Source organism: Dreissena polymorpha, chromosome 1 (genome assembly GCF_020536995.1).
Source record: "Dreissena polymorpha isolate Duluth1 chromosome 1, UMN_Dpol_1.0, whole genome shotgun sequence".
NCBI lineage: Eukaryota > Metazoa > Mollusca > Bivalvia > Myida > Dreissenidae > Dreissena > Dreissena polymorpha.
Window position 1 is genome coordinate 51,827,874 of NC_068355.1, and position 16,980 is coordinate 51,844,853.

General features: G+C 37.0%; 1 protein-coding gene across 3 annotated transcripts in view; it reads left to right on the plus strand.

The window, feature by feature from the left end:
• Positions 1-16,980, plus strand: part of LOC127880644 (uncharacterized) — a 62,054-nt gene that overhangs the window by 37,116 nt on the left and 7,958 nt on the right. For 2 of the 3 annotated variants that reach the window (XM_052427967.1, XM_052427974.1), the window contains 6 exons: positions 1,679-1,817; positions 2,421-2,674; positions 5,932-6,088; positions 8,533-8,754; positions 9,930-10,177; positions 12,169-12,377. In XM_052427967.1, the coding sequence (XP_052283927.1) occupies positions 1,727-1,817; positions 2,421-2,674; positions 5,932-6,088; positions 8,533-8,754; positions 9,930-10,177; positions 12,169-12,377 (1,181 nt within the window). In that variant the 5' untranslated portion in view covers positions 1,679-1,726. The remainder of the gene's footprint in view (positions 1-1,678; positions 1,818-2,420; positions 2,675-5,931; positions 6,089-8,532; positions 8,755-9,929; positions 10,178-12,168; positions 12,378-16,980) is intronic. The other variant, XM_052427982.1, reaches the window with a different exon arrangement.

Below are 16,980 nucleotides of genomic sequence, written 5' to 3' on the forward strand. Positions count from 1 at the left end.
ATATAGGAATGTATAATTTTATACCCAGAACAAATTCATAAACTGCAAGGACTTTTGAATTGTGAAAGATTACTACTACCTTGTGTTTTAAGTTTGAGACTTCAAAATCACTTGAAATTGATATAAATTTTGCACCACTTCAACTGCAGACATAGTCATTTGGTCTGTGGTTTTGACAAGTTGAAAATCCTGGTTATTAGATTGGAGTTTGGAAGGAGACATTGCACTGAAATTTTGTAGATAGCTCACATTTAGACCTAGCTTGGGAAAGCATTTAGGGCCGGTCAGGTCAATGTTAAGGCAATGGTAACTAAAAAAGCAAAACATATTTTGGGTAAATAAATTGAGATAGGACAAAGGTTTTGCATGCGTAGCTTATATGCTGACTAAGGTTGGACTCGCCTTTGAGATCAATTTGATGAAGATCAAGGTAAACGTTTCTTCAAATGGAAAACCTGTTTACGGCAAAATAACTGGAATTTATATGGAGATTGCACAGAAACTTTTTCTACCTGTCATTCAGATTTAGCTTAAATAGCATGATTATTTAAATTCAATTTTCATTGTTGACGTCGTGGTTTAGAAGTGTTGCCATGTTGCCATGTTTCTTTCGAGTGGATTTAACCCTGGATATCCACTCATAAGCCAATTGAAAAGGGCTATGTGCGAGTAACTCTCAGTCTGTTCAGGTTTTATGCTGATTGCTGCTCATCAGTATCTTAGGTTTGTAAATGAGGCCTTCAAAACTTGAATCTAGTAAGAAAAGTCTTGCATTAAATTTAACTTAATAAAATATGACATTATTTATGTAAGTAGAATAAAGAAACAGGACCATTTTAGTAAGTAATTGATGGACAAACATATAACCTGTAGAGAACCTGAAATTGTGTTGTCTGTATTATTCACAGTGGTCATTACTTTCGGCAACAGCAGGATCACTAAAAGGGCGAAAATTAGATGGCGAAAATTAGACAGCCATTAAAATTAGTGATCCACAGTAACATAAGTAATTGAGACTGTAACAGCAACAGTGCACACAAGTGTGTTATCTTAAAGCATGGAGATAGTGTTTCACAGTGCTGATGGCAGTCTACCTCTGTTATCATGGATCAGGCTATCTGTGTGTGTTCTGTATGAGTGTGTTTGAAAGTGTTGAGTGTTCTGTGGTGATTGGTGTTGGAAAGTTTTTTATTTATTCAAACAAGAAAAAAACATTCCTGAAAAAGAAAAATGTCAAAAAATATATAAAAGGTTTATGAATGCTCCTGAATTAAAATCACAGACATTATTAAGCTTTTGTTACACTTTAGAGCGATAGTTTTACGTAAATGTGTATTATTGACATAGGATTAGAACTACATATTCAAAAGCCCACATGGTATAGTGTTAACAACTAAGATTTTGCTTTTAGGAGGCCCTGGTCCAATCACTGGGGCAGACACATTTGTCTTATTATATTGTATTTCTTGTTATTACAATTATTTAAAACTATTCCAAATCTTAGAGTTTTGCTGGTAGATTCATGTAATAATAGATTTTTTTAAAAGAATATGTGACAACATCTGTCAACATTGCACTTCATTTCTGTTATTTTGAAGTAACTGAAACTTTCTTCCAACATTATTACAGTTGATCTCAAACGGTTGGTTTATCTCTTGTATTCTGCTTGTATTTTCAGGGGTATCATGACAGCCTCCACAAACTGTGAGTAGGGAATTCAAGAAAAATGCAGATTACATTTAGTTGCCATGGTTACATAGTGTTCGTCCTATTGTGTGCTTCAGTGGTTCATCACGCCAGGGAGGCCAAATATACTTGTAAGAAAATATAAGTTTATTAATGTGTATTATATATGCAACGAGCTCTGTAAAAAAGGGGGTTTATGCATGTGCGTACTGTGTCGTCCCAGCTTAACCTAGGTGCAGTCCACACAGGCTAATCAGGGGCAACACTTTCTGCCTAGACTGGATTTTTGCTAAGAAGATACTTTCTTTAAACAGAAAATAAAAAAAGCAGAAGTGTTCGTCCCTGATTAGCCTGTGCGGACGCACATGCATTAAACACGGTTTTCACAGCGCACAACCCATATACAACTTCATTTGTCAATTTTGGCTGCTTTGCTTGATTTTTTGTCCAAAATGTGCATACCTCTATGAGCACTAAAACAGTGTCGACATCAACAAAAAGTTATGCTTTTACTAACGTTAATCTTAGTTTTGTTATCATATCTCTAATGATGTGTTTGCTTATGCAGGAGTTTAAACGCTTAAGTACTTTTTGTATCAAAACCCTGCTGATGGTTTTGACTGGGAAGAAGTTTAAATAATCAAAACTTTGATAATGTTGTAAGCGGTAAAGGGTTAAGAAAAATGTTTAACCAAATTTAGTGTTTAGTCAAATTTTCACTTTTGTTCCTCCAGTGGGGATGAACACCGAGAGTAGCTGCACAAAGACACATTTCTACGAGGCAGGTGATGTGTTTACTGCCTCTGTCAAGGGTCGTGTCTATGACTCCCACTGCCCTTTGACCTTCATACGGTCAGGGTCGGAGGGGTCGGACACGAGCGGGCGCGAGCCCTGCGTCTGTCTGTGTGTAAAGATCACAGAGTACACCCTGGAGAGCTGTCAGGTGCAGCTGTCCTACCACGATGGGCTCAATGACTTCAACCCAGCGGTTTGTAGTCCTTGTTGTTATGTAGAGTGCTTGTATTTAGTATGTTTTTAGCTCACCTGAGCAATATGTGCTCTGGTGAGTTTTTATGCCCCCTTTCGAAGAAAAGGGGATATATATTTTTCGCACTGTCGGTCTGTCAGTCTGTCTGTCTGTCTGTCTGTCTGTCTGTCTGTCTGTCTGTGAGTCTGTCACACTTTTGTGTCCGCTCTCTAATTCAAATAGTTTTCATCCGATCTTTACCAAACTTGGTCAGAAGTTGTATCTAGACAATATCTAGGTCAAGTTAGAATATGGGTCATGCTGGGTCACAAACTAGGTCACGGGGTCACTTAGTGCATTTAAAGGATTTAGCATGGTGTCCGCTCTCTAATTGAAGTAGTTTTCATCTGATCTTTACCAAACTTGGTTAGAAGTTGTATCAAGACAATATCTAGGTCAAGTTCGAATATGGGTCATGCCGGGTCAAAAACTAGGTCACTTGGTCCTTTAGTGCATTTCAAGGATTTAGCATGGTGTCTGCTCTCTAATGGAAGTAGTTTTCATCTGATCTTTACCAAACTTGGTCATAAGTTGTATCAAGACAATATCTGTGTCAATTTCGAATATGAGTCATGCCGGGTCAAAAACGAGGTCACGGGGTCACTTAGTACATTTCAAGGATTTAGCATGGTGTCCGCTCTCTAGTTTATGTGGCTTTCTGATTTATTTTGATATTCTAAGACATTTTTATGCCCCCGAAGGAGGGCATATAGTGTTCGGACTGACTGTCCGTCTGTCCGTCACACTTTGCGTTTAGGTTTCGAAAAATGCTCATAACTTCTATGTCGCTTCAGATAGCAATTTCATATTTGGCATGCATGTGTATATGGACAAGGCCTTTCCATAAGCACAAAAATTTTGACCCCTGTAACCTTGACCTTGAACTTAGGGTCTGCGTTTAGGTTTCGAAATCTGCTTTTAGGTTTCGAAAAAAGCTCATAACTTCTACCAAGCGTTAATAGGGGGAATAAGTCATCCTATGGTGACAGCTCTTGTTTGTGATCGCCTTTTGTCCATCTGCAGTTGTGCCTTGTTTGGCGTCAGCATTTTCCTTGTTGACACTCTAGAGGCCACATTTATTTCCAGAACTCAATGGAAGTTGGTAAGAAGATTTGTCCAAATTATATCTTGGATGAGATTGAAACAAGGTTGGTTGAAGAACATGTCCACCAGAGGGGGGGGGGGTCATTTTTTCCTAATCTTGCTATAATAAAACCTTTTTAACATTATAGAAGTCACAATATTGGTCAAATCTTTATGAAACTTGTTCAGAATGTTTGTTCTAATGATCTGTGGGCAAAGTTTCAAAGTAGTTCCCATCTGTTGAAAAACATGGCCCCCAGGGGGCTACACATTTTTCCTTATATGGCTATAGCAAAACCTTCTCAACTCTCTAGTTGATATTTTGGCCAAGTTTGAAATGGTTTCTGAAACATCTAAAAAATTGCTTAGCAGTTCATTTCTCTGTAGTCTCAGGTGAGAGACCGTGGGCCTCTGGCACTCTTGTTCTTAATCCCATTTTCTGGGCTTACTCTGCCATTTGCCATGTTAGCCAATGGCTACAAAGATGCAAATTTGGCTAAAGAAATTTCCATTTGGGTACAACTTTTCCTCCATAAAACCCCATTTAATAGCTGAAATGTTAATTGCTCTACAGTAAATTAGTCCTAAGAAACGTTGAGTGAGGGAGATCCTTGCATTATAAAGCAAGATTACCTTAAGCTTACTACTTTCCTATTGCAATAAAATGTGCGTTACTTAATTTGTAAAGGCAAATAATATGTTGAATGCCAAAAATTGTTTTACAAATAATTACAATAAATTCTTATTTAAGGTGTAACATATCTGTGGACCCTGCCAATCGTGATATAACAGATATGTATTGAAGAACTGTGTAGATAGTTATTTAGATGTACAAAATATTTATAGAACCACATAGAAAGTTACTGTGCTGTACACAATATTACAAAAGCTGGAAGCTACATAATATAATATATTTAAGTAAAAAACTTACAAAAGCAATAAGAACAAGATATGTGTTTGTCAGAAACACTATGTCCCCTTCTACGCCGCTTTGAAGTTATATATTTGACCTTTGACCTTGAAGGATGACCTTGACCTTTCACCACTCAAAATGTGCAGCTGCATGAGATACACACAGGGTTGGCACCAATCGACCGCCCCTGGTTTTAACCGGCGGTTTTAACCGGTTAAAACCGCCCCAATCAATACTCCAGAAGTGGTCATTACTGGTCAATACTGGTCGATTAAACTTTACCCCCAATTTTGATTAATATTCCATGCCTAATTAAATAATATTGATAATATAAATTAAACAGACATGTTGCCAATAATGTCTTAAGCTATTAATACCCAATATTTTATACCTATTCATGCAATTTGTAGGCCAATCCAGAGCTCCAGATAAGGGTCGTATTTTCGTAATAAAGAATTATTTTCAAGTCTGTTACGTATTTATTTTAAAATCTGGCTGTACCATTAAGAATTACAAAATCAAGTAACGAATATTATTTTTACATCGGTTCGTATTGTTTTTTATTGAGTTTTTTTTCGTGTATTAAAGATATTTTCAGTACTTATATAGAATGGTTATCGGGTTTGTTTAACGAAGCGCATTTTTTCCAATAAAAGCACCGTGTATAGTCTATCTGTAGAAAAAATTGCTGTGCCCAGAGGACGTCCTTAAAACTACAGAGTGCAAAAAAAAAACGCTTTTAACATATTGTTCGCATCATACACATGCATGCCAAATATCAAGTTGCTATCTTCAATATTGCAAAAGTTATGGCAAATGTTAAAGTTTGACGCAAACACACAAACAAAGCAACAAACCAACAAACCAACAGACAGGGCAAAAACAATATGTCCCCCCTATTGTGGTGGGGGACATAAAAATAAACCACTTATAATCTATCATGCACTTTAACATGGCATCTCTTGTTTTACCGCCCTCGTAGACATTTGACCGCCACAAGTACAGTAGACTTGTTCAACTATGTAGGCAGTTAATAAAGGAATAAAAATATTAAAAACTGGTTTTTATCCCCCACCTAGACATAATATTGCCACAGTTATCATAGACTGGTAGAAATAAGCAGACAGTTAAAAGAAGAATCAAAAATGTTAAAAATGCCATCCCAATCTTCTGGATATAAATTTTAAAGACAATAAGATATAATGTTTTATCCCCCTTGCAGACCTTTGACTGCCACAAGTACCCGCCAATCATGTGGTGCTCCAGCAAGAACGATCTAAAGGTCACGGTGTCCGAGCTCAGCGGATACAGAGGTCAGAAGTACGCCATCACTCTGGAGGTGAAACCCTTCTGTGGGCGCCTTGAACAACTCACCACCGGTAGGGCACTTAACCCGCTCACATGCAAAGAGAAAATGGCTATATGCAATCTGCATAAAACCAGTACAGCCTGCGAGTAATTAGCAGTCTGTTCAAGTTTCATGCTGTTTGTTGCTCATCAGTATCTTAGGGTTAAAAAAGAAGCCATTAAAACTTGAATCAAGTAAAAAAAAAGGTCTTTCATTAAGTTTGATATTTAACCGCTTAGATACACATTTTTACGCATTAGTAGTCTGATATTAACTTTAATTTAAACCATTCCATTTCACTACGTCTAATCAAAGAAAAAGCTTATAAACACTTTAGAGGTCACATTTATTGCCTGTGAAATTTGGTCAGAAAATATGTCCCAATGATACCTCAGCCACGTTCCAAACTGGATCATGTGGGATCAAAAACCAGGTCACTTGGTCAAATTAAAGAAAAAGCTTGTTAACACTTTAGAGGTCATATTTATTGCCTTATCTTAAGGAAACATGGTTAGAATATTTGTCCCATTGATATCTTAGCTGAGTTTGAAACTAGTTCACCAGTAGTTAACAGACTAGTATTTTTTATACAATGTCAAATTTAAAGGGACCGTCAATCGCGGTTGACGGTCCCTTTAAATCCCTTTAAATCAATATTAACTAATAATTGTAAAAAAATACGGTATTTGAGAACTTTTCTTTTTTCGTCAATCGAGGTTGACAGTCCCTTTAAGAGAAAGCTTGATAACACTCCAGAAGCAACATTTATGGCATAATCTTTGTGAAAATTATTGAGGACATGAGTTGATTGGATCAAGGTCACTTGGTCAAATTAAACAAACACACAATAGTGAACACTAGAGGACACAGTTTTTTTCTAATCGTCATGAAATTTCTTTATAACATATGTCTGACTTTGAAACTGGGTCTTGCGGGATCCAAAACTATGTCACAAGGTCAAAACAAAAGAAGTAACTTGTTAACACTCGCGAGGCCGCAATAATCCCTCAATCTTAATGAAACTTTGTCAGAACACTTGTCCAAATTATATCTTGGATGACTTAAAAATTGGGTCCTGTAAGGTCAAAAACTAGGTCAACTGCAAAAGAAAAGAAACTAGAGGCTACATTGATTTTCTTATCTGCGTAAGACTTTGTTCGAACAATTGTACCATTGATATTTGATTCAAGACTGAAACTGGGTCAAATGGTATCAGAAACTGTCAATGGGTTTAATTAACTAATGAAGGATGACCTTGACCTTTCACCACTCAAAATGTGCAGCTCCATGAGATACACATACATGCAAAATATCAAGTTTCTATCTTCAATATTGCAAAAGTATTCATAAAATAAGCGATTTTGGCCACATATATTTGACCTCTGACCTTGAAGGATGACCTTGACCTTGACCTTTCAACACTCAAAATGTGCAGCTCCATAAGATACACATGCATGCCAAATATCAAGTTGCTATCTTCAATATTGCAAAAGTATTCATAAAATGAGTGATTTTGGCCACATATATTTGACCTCTGACCTTGAAGGATGACCTTGACCTTTCACCACTCAAAATGTGCAGCTTCATAAGATACACATGCATGCCAAATATGAAGTGGCTATCTTCAATATAGCAAAAGTTATTGCAAAATGTTAAAGTTGGCGCAAACAGACCAACAGACAGACCAACAGACCAACAGACAGACAGACAGACAGGGAAAAAACAATATGTCCCCCACTACTATAGTGGGGGACATAAAAAGCTTGTGAACACTCTTTTTATGCCCCCGGATCGATAGATCGGGGGTATATTGTTTTTGGCCTGTCTGTCTGTCTGTCTGTCTGTCTGTCTGTCTGTCTGTCTGTCTGTCTGTCTGTCTGTCTGTCTGTCTGTCTGTCTGTCTGTCTGTCTGTCTGTCTGTCTGTCTGTCTGTCTGTCTGTCCAAAAAAACTTTACTGTACAGTAAAGTTTTGCAATAACTTTTGAAATATTGAACATAGCAACTTGATATTTGGCATGCATGTGTATCTCATGGAGCTGCACATTTTGAGTGGTGAAAGGTCAAGGTCATCCTTCAAGGTCAAAGGTCAAATAAATTCTGTCCCAAAACTTTAATGTACAGTAAAGTTTTGCAATAACTTTTTAAATATTGAACATAGCAACTTCATATTTGGCATGCATGTGTATCTCATGGAGCTGCACATTTTGAGTGGTGAAAGGTCAAGGTCATCATCCTTCAAGGTCAAAGGTAAAAAAAAGCAAAAAAAGCGGCGCATTAGGGGGCATTGTGTTTCTGACAAACACATCCCTTGTTTTTGTTTATCATCATGGAACTTTCTCTGAATTTTTGCCCTTAGATCTTGAGAGAATTCTAAAATAGTTCTTTAAACGTAACAAAACCTCACCAAAACAGTTGCCAGTAAGTTTTGTTTGGTCTCAGGTGAGCGACTTATGACCTTTGACCCTGTTGTTCAGATTCAAGCGTGGTTGCACAGCCCCAGCGGAAAGGGTCATCCATCAACCAGACGGCTGTTATCATAGGGGCCATAGTGGGCACCATCTCCATCCTGTTTGTGCTTGGCTGGCTGCTCTACTGCTACAGGAACCGGCACCCTGCAGGCCACGGGCAATCCTCCCCGCCCGCCCACCAGCTGCGCCCAGACCGTGGAGTGCGTGGGAATACACCCAACCAGCAATGTACAAAACAACTTAAGTGTTTTATTTCGTTCAATATTGAGGCTGCTATAGAAACCTATTCCCAATGCACAAAAGTAATGGAATGTTTTCAAAAAGAAAAATATTGTTCTTTTTAAATACATCTCAACATTGAGTTAATTTCCCATCCAGCTCTGACCTTTGTCGAAAAGTCCATACAATTAAAACAGCAAAATGATTCCTATATGAACATTCTCTTAGTACTGTTGTTCCTGTTACTGTTTTAAAATGTTGAATTACTAAACAATATGTTCCTATTATTGTTGCAAAACAAACATTAAATGAAAATAAATGAAAAGATGAGGAAAGGATGGCTGTGAGGGGAGATGGGAGGCCATTGCTTTAAAATTACATAAATATCCTTTAAAATTACATAAATATCATACTCATGAATGCAACTGCTATTTATTGAGGGTGTCTATAACAAGAAATATGTCGAAATAATGATCCTGGAATTTTTATTTTCCATCAAGAAAAAACAGGGAATTTTGTTCATACAAAAAGCTGGGAACCCTCTTATTATAATTTGTAAAGTATTTGTAAGCCAGGGCTTTTTTTCCTTCTTTGTGACCCGCCGAAAAACGGCCCTTTCCCCTAGGATTTTTTTTCCCCTCAGCAGGTAAATTTTCCCCCAGACTTAATTTTTTCCCCTAAAAAAAAAAATTTTTTTTTTTTTTTTTTTAGACTTTAAATACTTAAGTTAATCTGATCCAGTGTAGAAAATAAAACATATTGCATAATTAAATTATCTGTTGCCTTGAATTGGTTTTAAAAATATCAATAGGGATCTGGTTCCATTCCCAAAATGGGGGATAAAACACTGAACTTTTGATTGTTAATAGTTCTTTGCAATAGGTGCTACATGTATATAGGTTCCAGCAATACACCCAACAATTTATGATATGAGTATAGATGTATTATAAAAATTTTGAAAATGTTTTATAGGAAAAAAAGAAGTATGATTCAACCATAGATGGATGATAGTTTTTGACAATTAGCCTAATTCTGGGAAAACTGGGCTTAATACATGTGCGTAAAGTGCCTTCCCAGATTATAGCCTGTGCAGTCTGCATTAAGCCTGGTTTTCCCAGAGCCCAGCTAACTTATTTATTTTTACCAAAGAATGTTAATGTTATCATATGCTTCCTATTTGGCAGCTGCTAGATACGCTCCAGTGGACAGGAATCCCCCTTCATCCCAGTCCAGTTCTGACCGGTGTGGGATGGTTCCCCCCTACCTCCCCGACCTGGTTCTCAAGCAGCCAGGTATAAGCGTGGCAGGGGACCGGCGCCTGTACTCTCCCTTCCAGCCCCCCAGCCAGCCCCAGCCCCTCTACCAGGCACCCACAGGGGTCACGGGACCCAGGCAACCAGGCTTCACCATTCCACAACAGCAGGTATCTGGGGTAATTTTTATTACGCCCCTGGATCGAATGATCGGGGGAATATTGTTTTTGGCCTGTCTGTCTGTCTGTCGGCGCAGTAGGAGGCACTGTGTTTCACAAACACAGCTCTTGTTTCCCATATGGCTGCCTTACCCCTTTTTAAAGCCAAAGTTTGATTTCCCCAATATGGCTTAAATGGTTTGATTGATTATGCCCTAAGCAAATTGTGAAAGTCATGGACACACACATCTTTCCAGGAAGTGTAATTCTAAAAAAGAGCTGCATCGCTTTTACTGAATTTAATTTCAGTTAACTTTTCTTTTTTTGCGATATTTCATTTAACTTTTATTTCACGAATATGTTGATCAGCAACGTTTTTTCACCAAAAAGAGAGAGATAAAGAAAACTTTTGTCATGAGGTAATATAAGGCAGGACCCTGGTCTTCATTGTCTGACATTTAAAATATGAGAGCCATGTTGTTGTTTTTTAAATGAGCTCAATGTATGTGCGTAAAGTGTCGTCCCATATTAGCCTGTGCAGTATGCACAGGCTTATCAGGCACAACACTTTTCACCTTAACTAGATTTTGGTTTAGAAGATACTTAAAAGGCAATTTTTCATAAAAGCCTAGGGTCGTCACTGGCTTATCTGGGGCAACATTTTACGCACATTCATTAAGCCCAATTTTCCTAGAACAAGATACATTATACAGGTCAGAATGATTGACCTCAATAAATATGTTAAAATCCAGTAATGATCCTTTAACTATTTATATTACATACTTAACTGGATTCATAATCTTTCACTGCTTTGAACTATGAAACACATTATACTACCGCATTTATGTTTTATGGTAGGTGCAGAAATTGGAATGGGGAAATATTTCCTGCTAATTAGACAAATGTTGCTTTGATTTTTGTCTGGCATGTTTATCTGAAAATCAAGAGACATTAAAGATACACCTCAGACAGATATAGTCTTCAAAGGCTCCTAGATAACATAATCCTTCAATAGTTTTAGTTTAAAACAGTTTTTATACATACCGAAAGGAGGAAAAGGGGGGTATACAAGAATATGTATTATATCCCAGGGTTCAATTTTTCATTGTAATAACTTGCTACATATTTTTACATGCAGCTGCTGGAGCTTTCGTCACTGATTTTGCAAGTTCTAGTTGCCAACTTGATTTGTTGGAACTCTGAGGCTTAAAGAGATACCGAAGTCTGTTTCTTGGGTAGAACCAATACTTTACCTCAAGCCATGTCTTTTTTTCAAAAGGATTATTAGATAGATCCACAAGTATCAGACATTTTGCAACCCCTTCATTTCAATAAATACCCCATGACGCTGTATCATGAACAATCTCAATTTATATTTTAAATGCAAATCAGAAGACGTTTAAGAAGACGAGATTTGAGTTTCAGCTTAGATTGAAAATGTCAGTCAGCCCACCAACAATCACAAATCTCAGCTATATAAAAAACATATTCCTTCTCAAACTGAGAATTGTGTTAGACACAAAAGTTCTTCTGTAAACAACAAATTGATAAAACTCATCTAAAAGATTGAGAAAATCTCAAGGTTGAGTCAGAAAAATGACTAAAGTATGTTCGTGATACTCAGTCATAGACATCACATTACAAAGGTTGCCTCTGGTGACCACCCAAGCTCCCACTTATGACTTCCAAATGAGTCAAAATCGTGAAAGTGTCAACAGTTTTCTTACCTGGATTGTTTTGTTCGTCACAAAGATTCTTTTCCAAATTTGTCATTTTGAATGATGTAACCCACTTTACAGACCAATGTAACAAAGTGAGCCAAATTCTGGGAAAACTGAATGCATGTGCGTAAAGAGTCAACCCAGATTAGACCGTTTGTTCCACACTTTAGGCTTATGCATTAAGCCCAGTTTCCCAGAACAAGGCTAAAGTAATGTTCACTTGAATTTTTGGTTCATTTCATTCTTGATTGTGATTGGACGATCACACCCATGTGACCTGTCTTGTTTCAGGTGCTCTATTCTGACCTGGATAGGGGAGGTACGTTGGGAGGGGGAGGAGGGGACGGGTGGTTCCTAGGGGACCAGCCAGAGGGGTTTGTACAGCCTGGATTTGTGCCCCCCACCCAGCGCCCAGTGCCTGCCAACCAGTACATGGCCCAGAACCAGATCTATCAGTACCCACAAGATGGTGAGATGCACACAGCACCCACGGACACCAGGTGAGTAGCTCAGAAGGGTAATCACGTGATAGTCAAGATGGCCACATCCATGCCGAGGCAGGTATATTTTGCGGTTTTATACCCTTAATTACAAGTATTTATTTTTAGCTCGACTATTATATATGAAATATATAAAGTGGAGCTATCCTACTCACCCCGGCGTCGGCGTGAGCATGAGTGTGCAAATGTTAAAGTTTGCGTACCACCCCAAATATTTCCTATGTCCCTTGACATATTGCTTTAATTTTGCATACTTCTTTACCAACAAAACCCCAACCTATAAACAAGAGCAGACAACTGTATCAAGCATTTTGTAAGAATTATGGCCCTTTTTTCACTTAGAATATGCATATTATTGATAAATCTATGTTAAAGTTTGCGTACCACCTCAAATATTTTCAATGTCCCGTGACATATTGCTTTCATATTTTGCAAACATCTTTACCAACATGACCCCAATCTATAAACAAGAGCAGACAACTGTATCAAGCATTTTGTAAGAATTATGGCCCTTTTTCCATTTAGAATATGCATATTATTGATAAATCTGTTAAAGTTTGCGTACCACCTCAAATATTTTCAATGTCCCTTGACATATTGCTTTCATATTTTGCAAACTTCTTTACCAACGTGACCCCAATCTATATACAAGAGCAGACAACTGTATCAAGCATTTTGTAAGAATTATGGCCCTTTTTGACAATGCTGTGAAGCATCGTCTAAGTTATCAAACCATGAAAAAATTCTTCACAATAGTGACCTGTGTAAAAGACTGAGCCAGTCCGATTGAGATAGCTCGATTTTTATTATCGGCATACCTCGCTGATTATCATTGATAAAGGTGTAGGAAGCTCAGCTATTAATAGGACAGCATATTCTTGGAAAAAGATTTAAAAATAGTTTGAAAACGTTAATTTTAAATCAGTCATATTCAATCCATTATATGTTTATAGATCAATGAAGCAACTATGCATTTTCTGTATTGTATTTGACATTTGTCGTGATTCAGTAAATAAATTGTGAATTAAAACGTGTATAATTAAATTTCAACGTGATCATGAGTGTAAAGAAAACGAATGATTTCGAACCTGCCATTTGTAAACCTTGTAGCAACTATGGTATATAAACAGCATAATAGCTGTAACATATCTGTGAAACTCGCTCTTATGCGTGCTTTGTCATTTTGCATATTTAATAAACTTTTCAAACAGAAATTACAGAGCCACATCAGAGCACATACTATGTTTGATAATTCATTCGTTTGTTGGATATTGTTTGCTGTTTTAAACACATATTAGGTCATATCGCGGAGATTTAGTTAACCTTACCATGTGTTCATTGGCGAAATCACGTATTCAAGTGCTTTTACGACTATGTGCTCATACCTACTTTCGTGAATCATCATGAAATTATTGCCGTACTTAACGAACAAACATGTCTAAGCTTATTGAATTAGAGAAAAAATAAATAAAATTATATGTTCATGCACATCGGCATGTGAAATCACGTCCGTACACATAGCATCATTAACTTAGGAAAGGAAACAACAAAATATATAGTTTGTTATGATATACATGTGAAATTAAAGAGCATGGTGTAATTAAAGAGCATGTCATGTTTTGAATTTATATGCTGAAACGTTATGTTATAACCCACAAACGTTTTACTGTAACAGAACGTTTTTTTAAGATAAGTGGTACAGAAAATACACGTTGAATATCTTTTTCAAAGATATTTCTTGTTATATTTGATTGAGAATGTAATCCGCCTCCCAATTTCGCTGAATGGATCAAGTTCCCCACGGGTACTACTTCCCCGTACCCCCATTTTTTTTCGTACCCATTTTTTTTTTTAGTACCCAAATTTTTTCTCGTAACCAAATAGTTTTTCGTACCCAATTTTTTTTCTTACCCAAATTTTTTTTCGTAACCAAATCGTTTTTCGTAGGCAATTTTTTTTTGCATAATTTTTGTACCCAAAATTTTTGTACCCATTTTTTTTCCTACCGAAAATTGTTGTACCCACATACACAATTGTGGTGATGTAGATAAACTTAAATAGATGCTTTTATATCAAACCTCTTCAAAAGCATCGTCACACCAGTACTGTCAGTACTTTGATTGTCTTAGTAACTGAATATTTTGTTAAATTTTGTGTTATGATCCACTTGACTTCTAGAGTATCACAGCTATTGCTTTTTAACTTCAAGTATTGTTTTACTATCATGAGGGTACTGTACCTGGCAAGTTCAATTTGACCTTGACCTTTGAATGACCTTGACTCTCAAGGTCAAAAGAATAAATTTTAGTTAAATTGCCATAACTTCTTTATTTATGATCAGATTTTATTAATACTTTGACAATACAACGGATACCTGAATACCACAATGGATTCCACCCAAACAATATCCCACGCCCCAACCCAGAATTCCTGCCCCCCCCCCCCCCCATTTTTTTCCTTTTTTTATTTTTGAAAGATCGTCTAATAAATGACCACACCACATATTATACCCCCCTCTCAACTCTTCACCCCTACCCAACCCAAAAAGAATATTTTTTTTCTTTGAAACATGGTTAAAAGAAACAACAAATATTTATTTACTTTATTTTTGAAGGACCGTCCAAACTTCCCACCCAAGCTATTGCTATCAAACTTGAAATAAAATCTTATTAGTTTGTTTTACGTCTTCACAAATGTTAAATAGATTGTGGAAAATATACCTGAACTATTACCTTGACCTTATTGAATAATTTGAACAATTTCCCCATTATGGCTTACGTTATACTGTCAAGCACTTGAATAGTCGAGCGTGCTGTCCTCTGACAGCTCTTGTTTAAATGCCGCTCACTTTCAAGCCATATCAGCGAGAAAGTAACTAGTGTTTATTTCGTATTAATATTTGCTCTACATCTGGACTTTACTTGCTGCAAATTTTTTTAGCAGGATGACCTAATTACAGCTCCACAAAGAAAATTCTCAGGGAAATAAAGATGAGATATAAAGCCAATTTTAATACAAAATAAATACTTATCACCTTTTTACTGATATGGCTGGAAAGTGAGCATCTTTTAATAATTAAACAACAGTAATAAAGGAGAAAAAGCAATGCGCTTGTGTGGAGCATAACTCCCTAGGTATTGAAAGTATTTGAACCTTTGTACATTAATAGAAGACATTGAGAGGAAGTGGAGGGTACAAGAGCTACAACTTTCTTACCAGTACTTTTGGAGTTATTTCCCTTTGCTTAGCTTTTGTACAGAGAACTAGAATGTATTGAACAGATAATCATGATACTGCCCCATCATGATAGAGAACTTTAAAGGGAAGTGCAGAATGTATATAAGGGATTCACATGGCACTGTCACATCATGATAGAGGGCTTTAAGGAGAAGTGCAGCATGTATATAAGGGATTCACATGAAACTGTTACATCATGATAGAGGGCTTTAAGGGGAAGTGCAGAATGTATATAAGGGATTCACATGAAATTGTTTCATCATGATAGAGGGCTTTAAGGGGAAGTGCAGCATGTATATAAGGGATTCACATGGAACTGTCACATCATGATAGAGGGCTTTAAGGGGAAGTGCAGAATGTATATAAAGGATTCACATGGCACTGTCACATCATGATAGAGGGCTTTAAGGGGAAGTGCAGAATGTATATAAGGGATTCACATGAAATTGTTACATCATGATAGAGGGCTTTAAGGGGAAGTGAAGAATGTATATAAGGGATTCACATGAAACTGTAACATCATGATAGAGGGCTTTAAGGGGAAGTGCAGAATGTATATAAGGGATTCACATGAAAATGTCACATCATGATAGAGGGCTTTAAGGGGAAGTGCAGAATGTATATTAGGAATTCACATGAAATTGTTACATCATGATAGAGGGCTTTAAGGGGAAGTGCAGAATGTATATAAGGGATTCACATGAAAATGTCACATCATGATAGATGGCTTTAAGGGGAAGTGCAGAATGTATATAAGGGATTCACATGAAACTGTCACATCATGATAGAGGGCTTTCAGGGGAAGTGCAGAATGTTTATAAGGGATTCACATGAAAATGTCACATCATGATAGATGGCTTTAAGGGGAAGTGCAGAATGTATATAAGGGATTCACATGAAACTGTCACATCATGATAGAGGGCTTTCAGGGGAAGTGCAGAATGTATATAAGGGATTCACATGAAATTGTTACATCATGATAGAGGGCTTTAAGGGGAAGTGCAGAATGTATATAAGGGATTCACATGAAACTGTCACATCATGATAGAGGGCTTTAAGGGGAAGTGCAGAATGTTTATAAGGGATTCACATGAAACTGTCACATCATGATAGAGGGCTTTAAGGGGAAGTGCAGAATGTTTATAAAGGATTGGCATGAAACTGTCACATCATGATAGAGGGCTTTAAGGGGAAGTGCAGAATGTATATAAGGAATTCACATGAAATTGTTACATCATGATAGAGGGCTTTAAGGGGAAGTGCAGAATGTATTGAAGGGATTCACATGAAATTGTTACATCATGATAGAGGGCTTTAAGGGGAAGTGCAGAATGTATTGAAGGGATTCACGTGAAATTGTTACATC